The sequence below is a fragment of the Macadamia integrifolia genome, chromosome 8 (assembly GCF_013358625.1).
Source record: "Macadamia integrifolia cultivar HAES 741 chromosome 8, SCU_Mint_v3, whole genome shotgun sequence".
Lineage (NCBI taxonomy): Eukaryota > Viridiplantae > Streptophyta > Magnoliopsida > Proteales > Proteaceae > Macadamia > Macadamia integrifolia.
Window position 1 is genome coordinate 23011652 of NC_056564.1, and position 13064 is coordinate 23024715.

Genomic DNA, 13064 nt, shown 5'->3' on the forward strand with positions numbered 1-13064 from the left:
TTTTTTGAATTCTACAAAGAGATTTAAACCACTGGAATATTTATATAATTGAATGCTCAGAGACAAATTCTTTCCTCAATTTGACACGTCTGAGAGAATGTATAACTAGGGAAAGATCGTATTTCATATGCTTGTGCTTGAGGAATTGCAGTCAAAAGACTTGGTCATATGCTTTTAGGGTAGGGGGGAACCTCCTTTATTAGTTAAGGAAATCTTGCTAGATGGGAAAAAATGATTTTTAAAACAATGAACAAGATTTGGTGATCCTTGTTGCTATTCTTTCTTCATTGATTATGACTGAGGCTTGACTTGGTGGCCGATTGATATAGGACAATATTGTTCATTGTTTTAAAAACAACAAACTGTGGTTTGTTTAAATATATCAGATATGAATGAAAGAATAGCAACAAGAAACTTGGTGGCCGATTGATATAGGATAATATCACCAATTCTTACCATGTGCACTCTGTAGAAGTCAAATTCCAATCGGGATATTTGTTGTTCATTTTCTGTGCTCTATGCCCATGTAAATGTTGTTTAGGAATTTCCCCCCCTCACATCCTTCTCCGAATTCTATTATTTGTCAGAGAGCTTCGCATGTTTGGTGTGAGAAAATGGTTGATGTTGCAGAAAATTCACAGTAAGGGTTCTGGATCCTGTTTGTTTATATACGTCTTTGCATACATGTCTGGTTTTAGAAAGTAATCTGATGTTATACTTGTTTACATTTGTTAGGTTTCGTTTTGTTCTATCTCCACAGCCTACACCTGCAAAATTCTATCTGATGAAGCGGTGTAAGTGGGCTGCAGCAGAAGACAGTGCTAAGCTTGATCACATTGAGGTTTGCCCAAAGGCAATGGAGCTGACTCATACAATTGCAAAGAGAATAAGTTCTGATGGTGGTGGAGCTCTTATAATTGATTATGGTATGAATGGAATAGTTTCAGCTAGTCTTCAGGTTTGGACTCTCCTACTGTACCATGCTCAAAGTACATTATTAAAAATAATATTGGTAAGTTACTTTAATTGTTAAAAGTAATTGCCCATGGTGAAAACGAAGTGAAAGACAGCCTAGGGGAATTTAAGGGGTTTAAGGTGAATTGTTGAGGTTCAAAGAGGGGTCAATGTTAGACACCCATGAATTTGTTTAGTTTGGAGGGAATACAATTTCTTTTCACTGGATGGTATTTGTTAGACTACATGGTGCAAACATGTATTCTTATTGGATGATATCATCTCTTATCAGCTTGAACTCTAGGCAGTTTATTTCTCTAGAAGTTCATAATTCTTCAAAGACATTTGCCAAGTTGTACATAACTACCTTAAAAAATTTCTCTTGCCATGTTATACCCCTTGGAGATTAATTACCATGTGCACTCTGTAGAAGTATATCTATTCAATTTTAAAATGACAAACGATATGTATATGTTTATGTACAATTAATGAATGGATATATATATATATATATATATTCTTATAACTATAAACTATCCCTCTTGGAAATATTACTTATCAGTTATAACCTTGGACCAAACTTGTTTCTTCGTAATATTAGTTGTTATTGGACGCTAGTTTCAATCATAAATAAAGGAGAAATATAGGATGATGTCGCACATAGGATTAGAGCAGGGTGAATGTAGTGGAGAGGTGTTTTTGGAGTGTTGTGTGATTGTCGCATTCCCCAAAACTCCAACAAAAAAAAATTATAGGACAGCTATAGAGCAGCAATGATGTATAGCTGAATGTTGAGCAGTGAAGAAACAACATAGAATAAAATTAACGTAGCTGTACTGACGTTGAGATGGATAATTGGTAAAACTAGAGAAGGCAAGATGGATGAGTGGTATAAAACTAAAAGGATAAAATATGGAATGAGCACATCAGAATTAATTTAGACGTAGCTCTCATATAAATGACATGTTTATATAAAGTCAGTTGAGGTGGCACAGGCATGCGCAACGAATACCTCTGGATGCGTCGATAAAGAAGAGTAATATGATTCAGATTTGAGGAGCTAAAAGGGCAACAGGTCTAAAATGACTTTGGGAGAAGTGGTGAGAAAAGACATCTATGTATTAGGGTTGATAATCAGTATGGCTTTGTGTGGAGTTGAAAGTGAAACAGGGTCTTTTTTCTTATTATTTTTTTATTTTTCCCTCTTCTCATCCCATTTCATACCCCTCATTTCTGCCTCACTTCATTCTCCCTTTTTTGTGTTTGAACCTCAGTTCCCCTACTTTGTTTTGCATGGATCCTGGCCCCATTAAGTTGCGATAAGGTTGAGTTGTATATAGGAGGCTATCCGTGTATAAGTTATTGACTATTAGAAGACTTACTGTGATGGAAACCAAATGTTTTCCTTGTCATCTGTATCATGGACCACTTTCGTAGGCTATTGATGCAGAATTCCGGCAAAAAGAGAAGAAGAGCCTGCTAGCTGTTTTGGGGTTGGTTCAGTTTTCTGTGTCAACCTGAACCTACGGTTCAATATTGGTTTTAAGTTAAGACTTAATTTTAAGTCCTCTGAGTCCTTGTCGGGAGTATTTGCCAGCCATATGGTCATCATAATCTGCTGTTGAAAATTTTTCTGTAAACAGTGCAGCCTCTTGGTCTCAAGAAATGCCAGAGGTTGTGTTAGAGCTTAGGTCTTCTAGAAATTAGTTACTGCAACGTATCAGGGTTCACATTACTTTGATAATTCTTGTTTTGATACTGCATGAAACCTCTGCGTCATAGTATTATCATGCTTCTGATACTGCTCATGTAATTCATGCAGATGGGGTAGGAGAGGAAACTACCTCAATTGATCAGTGAATTAATTTGTTGTCTGAATCTTGGACATGAAATGGCCGGTTGATTTCTGTTAGACATGTGTTTCTGTATCTGTTGACATTGATCATCTTACCTCAGAACTTAAAAAAAATGCTTTCACAGGCTATTCGGAAGCATAAGTTTGTCGAAATATTGGATAATCCTGGGACAGCTGACCTTAGTGCTTATGTTGATTTTTCTGCCATCAAGCATTCTGCGGAGGAAGCTTCAGGTTCCATCCTTGTATTAGCACTAGTAGAATTTTTACTTGTTGAAATGTGAAACTGAGAGAAGATTTATCACTCTCAACAGTTCAAAATTTGTACAGGTGATGTATCAGTTCATGGCCCAATTACTCAGTCTCAATTTTTGGGTTCCCTTGGTATAAACTTCCGAGTCGAGGCACTGCTGCAAAACTGCACAGATGAGCAGGCGGAGTCCCTGAGGACAGGATACTGGCAATTGGTGGGGGATGGAGAAGCCCCATTCTGGGAGGGACCTGATGAGCAAACACCCATTGGTATGGGTACACGGTATTTGGTAATGGCAATCGTGAACAAGAAGCAAGGTGTTCCAGTTCCATTCGAATAAATTTTGAGACATAAAAGGCGAGTGGAATAATCTAAACTATCAGTATGTATACTCAGATTACCTGCTGTGAAGGACATGTTTCCTGTTTTTCCTTCATCTTTGGGGTACTGTTCAATTTTGCCTTGGCTATATTTATACCAAACTTTTGACTTTTTCTTCAGTTCTCATCTATATTATTCAAAACAACAGTGTATCTGTATTTATCATTTTCTTAATGATGATTATTGACATGTATCTGCTGCTGTCAATAGTGTACAATGTCTCAAAATAGATTATATCCATATTTTGTCGTCCTCGCATGAGATCATAGAAGGAAAATGGCCAAAAACTCTTAGTCAAGAATTGTTTGAGGGTTAATCTAAACTTGTTTAAAAAGAAGAAAGAAAAAGAGCACTTTTGAGGGGGGATAATCCGTTCTGAAATCTGAACACAAAGGTACTGCAGTGACAAGAATAATTCCCATGAACCATCATTAAATACTGGAATTTTTGACAAAACAAAAGGAACTGTTCTCAAACAAGATTTGTTCGAGGATATAGCCTACAATACAAGGTAAGGGTGCCTAACTTGTGTAACTATTTCAGAAATAATAAACCGGGATGGTTATTTGTTCTCTTAATGGCAGAGCCAAGGAAGATCCCGATGCATCATCAAGCATATTTACTGCAGATGAGGAGGTTAACATGGACAAGAGGCCACCTATGAAGTTGCTGCTCTACATCTCATCTTGTACATCTCCAAATCTCCTAGTTACCAGCTTTTGTTGATCCATACTTGTAGCGGTTGGCCCAGAAGAGATAGTGCAAGAAATTCAGTCCACTTAGCACGGACAACGTCCAGTAGAACCAATCAAGGTGGTAATGATTCAAGTTGGTACCTTGTAGCCATGGTTTGTGATGCGAGGTACCAGTGACACCATTGACTATCGATACCAGCACTGAACTGAGGTAGTAACCCATGGCCAACGATGCCCAGGAAAGGGCTGTTGCCAAGGATCTCATGCTTGAAGGTGCCTCGGTGAAGAAGAATTCCAGCAGACCGGCCAATGTGAACAGATCTGCAGACCCAAGGAACAAGTATTGCAGGGCAATCCAAAATAATGTAAGGGGTAAAGGTTCTTCAGAGCCAATCAGCTCCAAGTGGGTAGCAACCCGCTTCCGCATGATCTCCACCAAAGCTGCCACCACCATTGCCACAATAGAGAGAATCAGCCCTATACCGATCCGTTGCAGATGAGATATCCCCGTCTCTGTTTTTGTTATTCTCCTTGCGAATGGAATGATGATTTGGTCATAAATAGGTGCGAGGATCATGATAAAGAGGACAGGGAAGACTGGGAGCGAAGCTGGAGGGATCTTCATGGAGCCAAGCTTGGTGTTCATGGTGGCTGCTTGTTGGACAGAAAAGGTAGAGAGCTGTGCAAGGCAGCAGTTAAGCATGATGGTGCAAGCAAAAATTGGGAGAACATGGATTACTATTTTGACAGCTTCAACATCCTCCACGGTGCATTCTAGTGCTGGGTGGACAGGATTGCTTTTAACAGCTTTGTTAAGGAACTTGAGGGTCTGGGTTGGGGTCTGAGTTCTAACTTTCTCATCAGTCTCCTCTTTCAACTCATCAGCTTCGGTTGTGTAGGGAGGGCTTGTCACCATGCTTGTGATGGCATTGCTTGGGCTCTTTGTAAAGCATCTACCATTGCACATTGCTGCAATCAAGACCTGCCTCAGAATTTAGCATCAGTCAGTGAAAGAGGAACAAAATTATCAAAGCTGACAGCTTAAGGTGCTTTGAGATTTAGGTAGGACAAGTTTAGTAGGGTACAGAGCTTGATGGGTGTCATCACTGCTATTATATTACCTTGAATATGGTTGTAAGAGGACTTCTAGTAGGGATCTTGTTGCGATAAGTGGTTGAACCAAAGAGGAAGACAGGAATGGAGAGGAATATGGCAATCGTGGAGACCCCAAAACCCCATACCCAGCCTTTGTTGTCTTCAATCCAGACGACAAAAGTAACGGCAATGAGAGCACCGCAGGAGAGGCAGAAGACGAAGTAATTGAAGAATGTGGATCTCTGGTTCCGTCCCTGTGGGGTGGCCTCATCAAATTGCTCAGCACCGTGTGTAGTTAGCGACCCTTTAATTCCTCCAACGCCCAGTGCCACCAGGTAAAGCCCCACAAACAACATGGCTGACTTGCCACCCGATACTTGTTGGCATGGAATGTTCCGGTTGGCCGTGTCGCAGGTTGGTGGCATCAGAGACGGTGTGCGAGCTTGCACTGTGAGTATTATCAGCCCCTGTTACATTCATCATGGTTCAAACAAAAATGCTCAAACAAGTCCAAACTGCAAACTCAACATCAAAAGCATGGTTTTCTAATTCTATGATTAGGAAAAATTGCACTATTGCAACATGTTGGTCACATGTTCAAAACTTGGAAACAACCTATTCTACGAAGCAGTGGGTAAGGCTGTGTACATTTACCCCTCCTAGACCCTGAAGTAACGGGAGCTTCGTGCACTGGGTTGCTCTTTATGATTAGGGAAGACGATCCCCACACCGGTGCTATAGAGGCATGTTGACTAACCATTCAGGGTCCCCAGTGCCTCCTCCCAACAATGTTTAGTAATCGGTATTGGGATATTGATCTGATACCGATCTAGATCAGGCAGAATCAGGTCGAATCAAACACATTTATCCCTCGTTTTTATTTTAATTTTTTTTTTTAATCCATGCCGATCAAATGACACAAGACGTGACCATGACCGATCCCTTGAACAAAGGTGCCTCTCATTGACCAGGTGTGGAGATTGCATCCGATGCTCTTGGAACCCACAACCATTAGGTTGTAATGGAACAACTTTGCCTTCTACCTAAAAATTCTTATCATTGCTGGTAATTATATTTTTTTAGATGCAATCATTATTTATAATTTAAATCAAAGGGATATGCTTGCGAAGTAGAATAAAAAATGGCAAAAGTTTTGTGTCATTAGTGAGGGAGAAAGAATCCCCAACCCACTCATTGGTGATGTGACTAAGGGTGGGACAATCAATAAACTTTCATCTCCTATTGATGAGTTTGAAATGATTTTTTCTCTTTGTATTTCAGCTTTGGTTATCTAATGATACTAATGACCATGGATTAAGAAAAACTTGGACTAATAAAATGTAAGGCGAATTTGCTTTCTTTTTATTATTATTATTATTATTTTTTTAAATCTAGCTATTGGGATATCATTGTTCTCTCTGCCTTATAAAGTTCAATATATACTTTACATTATTCCAGGAATTTTCCCAATCACTAAAAACTATGGTTTAAAAGATTTTTTATCACTATATAGGGGTCAGAAAATTCGATCCAAAATTTAATAATTAAATTTTAAATATTTTAAAATTAGATAACTAATCATGTAAACTAATGATTTAAAATATTTCAATTTATTTTGATTTTATTCCACCTCCTTCCCTTTATTTTCTGTAACATCCACTCTTAAAGTTGGTGGATATTCAACTGATTTATTTCTCTCCAACTAACCGACTAATCGGAGTGGGACCCACAGCGGATCCGGCCACTCAATTGCTTTGGGCCATCCAATGGAGAATTCGAAAATTTTTTGTTCAATAATTAACTAAAAATTCTCAAAGGTGGGCCATGAGGCCCATGACAATGGGACCTGAACTCCCTTGTCCCAATCTTTAATTAAAGAAAATTGTAAGTTTCTAATTGCTCAATGGAGTAGACTCTTCCAACAGCCATTGGCTGGTTGAAGCTTTGGGAAGGATTGAGAGCCCAGAGCCCAGAGCCCAGAGCCCAGAGCCCAGTACTAAGAGCCAAGACCATACATGTAACATGTGGTGCACCTTCATGGATGAACTGTGAACCCCCACCATACAGCCTCGGATTCTTCCAGACTGATCATCCCGTTGGTTAGAACCGGAATCAAACAATACCCATGACAAGGACCTTACAAAGTTATTTAAGGCTAAAGAGCCCTAGGAGGTGGGGTTCTGGGCCCCATTGATAGTCTTCACGTATGGCCGGCCGGTCCTACCTGTGCTGTGATTTTACTATTTTATCATCTTCTCCTCACCGGCCACATTCCATATAGTAGTGTCAAGGCAATTTTAAGCAACCCCATGAGTGGCTCTCCACCGAAACGCCACGTGGTTGAGCCGTCTGGGACATGGCACTGCCTTTGCCATTCCTATGTGAATCCAAAGATGTCACTCTCTACAGAGATTTTGCCCTCTTAGCTTCTTTCTTTCCATTGGGACTTCAAGAATAAGACAAGTACACTATACTAAAATACAAAGGTTGCGTAGTGAGGTTGGGTCAATCCAAAAATATAAATCATAATAATAACCAAACAAAGAAATGGAGTTCATATTTCATATATTTGAAAAAAAATAAATTAATTAATTAAAATAAAAAAATAAAAAAATAAAAAAATTGCTTACCAGGAACTCAATAACTGCACTTATCAAATAGATGTGACAAGTAGTGAAGAAAGCATCAGCCAGGAAGCCCCCAAGAAGAGCTAGGAGGAAGGCAGTCCCCATGAAATTGGTCACCATGTTGGCTGATAGGGAGGGTGATAAGTGCATGAACATGGAGAAGTACAGGACCAGGTTGCTTGCATTGGCTAGGTATGCCAGGTTCTCCAATACCACCACCACTGTTTTTGTTTATTTATTTCCAGTTTTTCATAGACAGATAAAAAAAAACACAAAACAAAGCCCTTGTTAGATACATCCTTGTTACACTTATTCATTTATCACCTCAATAACACATGGGCTATAGCTACTTTCTTATGCAGAAACCCAGAAATGGAAGGACCAGTTGATTTGAACTCTGCAGAAGAAGAAGTAGTAGTAGCAGTGAGACTTAACACATACCTAAAACGAAGGAGGCAGCAAGCATGCCCCCATGGTGGCCTCTCAAAGCTGGTCTGTTCCTCCAGTCTACATAGCCTTCCCATCTCTCTAACTGTTGTCCTTCTTCCTATAGTAACAGAAACAACCAACACCAAAGGAAGTTGGAAGAGCAGCAAAGAAAACCATATATCATGCATGATGATGAAGAAGATGATGATGTGCTAAAATAAAGGAAAACCAAAGAGGAGGGGAGAAAAAAAAAAACAATAGAAAAGAGAGAGGAATAGGAACCCACCATCTCTTAAGTTCTTTGGATCGACTGCTTGGGAAGAAGATTTAAATCTAATCAACAATTGGGATTCGAAGAACAAGTTAGCTAGTGATGAGGGATGGTGCCAAATTTAAAGGATTTGAGAGAGTGGTAAAGTGGAAAGGAGGGAGAGGGGGAGTGAGAGAGAGGTCCAACTTTATGGAAGAAAAGTCTAGAGACCCTAGGCCACCATAGAAAATGACATCTGATCCCACCCTAAAAGGGAACAGCTTCTTCTAATAATTAGTCCCTCATATGGAAAGAGGAAATCGTTTCTCTGGTTTGTATTTACATTTCTTAAAAGGGGTTTGTATTTACATTTCTTAAAGGGTTTGTCTAAATACCACTACTAAAGCCTAAATAAAGGTGTATTTTAAGAATCTAGGGTCATAAATCTCTCCTTATTATCCGAAGTCCAACAGAGTCCCATCCGACCCTAATAAACTAAGACGGTATCTATTCATCCGGAAACTTGGTCCTTATGGTTTTGTAATCTTACTTTCTTGACACCCCTTGTCTTATTCATAAATGATTCTAAAACCAAGGGTAGTAAGGAATTTGTGATCAAAATTTGAAATCCCACCAAATGTTTGATTAGTGGGTTAGAAATGAAAATTAACTACCTCCGCACATGGTATTAAGTTTTAGTATTGTATCGATATATTGGTATCGTCAGAGATCAGTACTGATACAATATTGATACAGATAGGATGTTAAGTATCAGACATAGAATGATGAATAACTTCACTACTTGTGCATCTTTAGTGCTGCCTCAATTATGATACGTACGTGGACGATTGAGTTTGTTTCCCTATCTTGCAAGAGAGAAGGGATAAACATTACACACCACAACTCCCACGTAACACCACCATCTCATTATCACGCAAGTCTACAACCACTTAGACAGGTAGACTAGACTCCTAACTATATGTAACTATTGGTTCATACAATTACTTACCCGCCTTCCACTATATCACCATCCTATGTGTATGACAACCACCCATGTGCATGAGCACGTAACAACTCCCTCACCCCTTAAATAATGGGCTTGTCCTCAAGGCCCTAATAGGGATTAAAACATTCTACCTACTTCATTTAGATACTAATATTTAAGAAAGGATTTACAACCGTTACACACCACAACTCCCACGTAACACCACCACCCCATTATGACATTATCCCACGGCTCTACAACCACTTAGACTATATTCCTAATTACATGTAACTATTGACTCCTACAACTACTTACCCCCCTTCCAGTCTATCACCATCCTACTTATGTGATAATCACCCATGTGCATGTGCATGTAACAAATTATTACCTGGGATGGGATGAAAAAAATTGGAATTTTAAGAAAAAAATGCCCCTCCTATGTTGTTTCTTAAGGTTAAAAAAAAAAAAAAAAACCTTAGGGAAATTGCAAAATTTCAATCCTTCTAGAACTTAGGTGTAATTTTACATCTTTTGCCCTCCACTCAAAAGGGCCACTTATTATTAGTGGGGCAACCAAAAAATTATAAAGGGTGCAATTCCATTTTACCAACTCTAGAGGTATCAATAAGAAATTACCTTTCTGGAATACATTATTAGTTTACACATAATCTCTCTCTCCACAATAAAGCCATACTTCAGAAGAAAGGTAAGTAAGAATGTGGGAAATAAGGTTCCTCCTATCTAGGATTGGATTGCTTGGTTATAAAGATAGTTAATATCCATAAAAGAAAGATGGGAAAAAGAAAGATGGGAAAAATAAATTAAGAAAAGGAATCAACTCCTGCCCTAGTAGGCAAGTTGATGTTAATTTTTTTGGTCTTGTTTGTTGAGCATTATCCTTGGCCACCAAAAATAAATATATAGTGAAAACTCATTAAAAGACACAAAAACCAAGTAGATCAAAAGAATAGTAAATTAAAGGGGTGATGTCCCCACAACTCCTTTTAAGACATGTTGGTTGGGTTAGGGTTCTATATGCAGTAGCAGAAAATGGTTATCCAGAAAAAAGGGTTTTCCATTTGGCCATTTTCCTCTTAGCTTATTATATTGTATTGAGATAAGGGGGAAGAAAATCTGGTTCTTCTAAGCATCTTCAATAGACAAATACAAACAATATTATCCTTCTATTATGGGCATGGGTACATGATCCAATATGTAACTATTCATCTTGATTCATAAATCTTAATCTAATGGTCAATAGATCTCAGCTTCTTGATCATTCACAGGATAGGATGCTCACAGATTACATTAAGCGAGTGGGCTAATTGGGTTGTAAAGCTACACCTCTGGTCTTTCTTGTCTCTCTGGTCATGGAAGCATGGACATGAAAGTAAGTCAAGTCAAGATTTATGGGTCAAAGTCAAGCTTTTCTGGATATGCCCACCCCCCACTCCCTCTAGTCCACTTGGCTTCTCTAGTGGGCAAGGGTTAAGTGTCTTAAAAACACAGTCCAAGGGGATCTAATCCCTACCTAATTCCCTGTCTTGCTGACACAGGCCCTCTGGCCTCTACCTCAACCTTACCTAACTTGGGAAGAATCCATGATCAATGACTGAATATCCAGGTAGGTTTCATTAATTTTATGATTTAATTAAGAATCAAAATACCAAACTGGGCCCATAGAGAATCTGAACTGACCTAGTCATTGTTTGAACCCCTGAATTTAGGGACAATATGAGTGTATGATACATTGTAAGTGGATTGGCCCAGGTTGGGGCAGCTTCCAACCTATTTTTTGCACCTAATTCTCAATTGTGATTTGGTCATTAAATTATAATAGGTCAGTTTGTCAGTTAAGCATTAAACATTGAAGGAGCTTTCAATCAAAACTCAAAAGTCAATTTTTGTGGGTTCCTTATTCTGATTAAGAGAATGGTCTGATGAACCATTTACAAAAATTCTTTCAAGTTGAACTTAGACAGACTGGGTGAGTCAACTCATTGCATGCCCATACAAAAAAAAAAAAAAATCAAGTGTTTGAAAATTGTATCAGGTTATGTTGAATTGGGCGTGTTACCACTTCAATTGCTCTAAAGAAAAGAACTGAAAACCAGGTTGTGGGGCTGAGTCTCCAGTAGTTAACACATCAAGTTACATATTAGTAATTAGCCCAAAAATTGAAGACCAGTCACTTGATCTTAACTGTCAATATTCTTAAAGAAATATCTAATTAACTTGATTATTTTTAATTTATTATTGTTCCAAATCAACTTGATTATTTTTAATACAGCTTTTCTAATAATATTCCTGCCTAAGAAGTCACTCAAAAGAAAAAGGGAAAAATAATAGATAATTTGTTTATTTTTTATTTATAAAATCACTAAATTAAAGTACCTTTTCCCATCAGTAAGTCAATGATCCAATAAATCAGATGTCCCCTACTGTGTCTTTTTTTCTCTCTCTTTACAAAGGCTAGCTATGATGGTTTCAAGGAATTCTATCCAAAAATTATTCCAAGAACACAGGGGGCATGTTGTTGTCTAGTGAGGCCCCCACTCTATGAGTTAAGAGTCAATATACACAGTGTAGCTGAAGGGCACATAATTTATTGATCACTGGCAGTATTTTTAATTAGTTAGTGTTTGTTATTAAGATATGCTCATATTTCCTTCTTAATGCCAATCTTAGTACCAATCCACATAAAATCTGATAAGTATAGGTGATTAAGATATGCTTCTTTCTCCACCCCAACACCCCCCCAAAAAAATAAAAGACATGTTTCAAATTTTTTCTTTCTCAATGCCAATGTGAGTAACAATCCACATAGAATCTGATTAATATATTAATATATGTTTATATATAATTCCTTCTTAGTGTCAATGTGAGTACCAATCCATATAGAATCTGGTTAGTATATATGTTTATTTTTTTAATTTAATATAATTTTTGTTGTGTGAGTGAAAAATTATTTCTGATGTAAAATGTTGTATTGTTAACCACAATGGAAATTCATTAGTAACAAAAATTGTTGCAACTGAATCCAAAACTTTCTAATTTTATAGTAACAAAATTCTACTTTAAAAAAAAAATACTTATATTTAGTATGAATTATAACAATGTGGAAATTTGATGTTACTCTACAACTGTCATTTAAAGTCTAGCTATTTTCTTTTATTTATTTTATTTTCAAGATTATATATTAATTTACATCCATTTATTTTGGTGAAAATTTTCACATAATTTTGGCCTTCATCTATGTGTCATCCTCTAGTTTTAATAAATGGTATTATAAGAGTTCTATTACAAGTATATATATGTATATATATATATATATATATATTGGTAGAATTACAAGAATATTTTCTGTCCCAAATACCCATGGAACATCAAACGTCATCTTATCATAATGTTCTGTTGTCTTTGGAATAATTAAATATGAGAGATGCAATTATAGGTATTAATCATATTTGGTTTTTTTTTTTTAAATTAATCTTATTGTAAAATTATTGTCATGCATATTCACACACACACACACACACT

At 37.5% G+C, this 13064-nt stretch overlaps 2 protein-coding genes across 3 annotated transcripts in view; one reads left to right on the plus strand and one right to left on the minus strand.

The window, feature by feature from the left end:
• LOC122086548 (protein arginine methyltransferase NDUFAF7 homolog, mitochondrial) overlaps positions 1-3636 on the plus strand; it is a 6049-nt gene extending 2413 nt beyond the window's left edge. The window contains exons 7-10 of one of the 2 annotated variants that reach the window (XM_042655457.1): positions 588-640; positions 736-958; positions 2935-3043; positions 3124-3263. In XM_042655457.1, the coding sequence (XP_042511391.1) occupies positions 588-640; positions 736-958; positions 2935-3043; positions 3124-3143 (405 nt within the window). In that variant the 3' untranslated portion in view covers positions 3144-3263. Of the gene's footprint in view, positions 1-587; positions 641-735; positions 959-2934; positions 3044-3123 lie in introns of both variants that reach the window. The other variant, XM_042655456.1, reaches the window with a different exon arrangement.
• Positions 3637-3846: 210 nt separating this feature from the next.
• On the minus strand, positions 3847-8717 carry LOC122086547 (protein NRT1/ PTR FAMILY 4.6-like). Its single transcript, XM_042655455.1, has 5 exons — positions 8576-8717; positions 8302-8407; positions 7864-8081; positions 5260-5700; positions 3847-5120 (listed from the first exon to the last, which is right to left on the minus strand). Exons 1-5 carry the CDS (start codon positions 8576-8578, stop codon positions 4149-4151), a joined length of 1740 nt encoding a protein of 579 aa, XP_042511389.1. The 5' UTR covers positions 8579-8717; the 3' UTR covers positions 3847-4148.
• Between the last annotated feature and the right edge of the window lie 4347 nt (positions 8718-13064).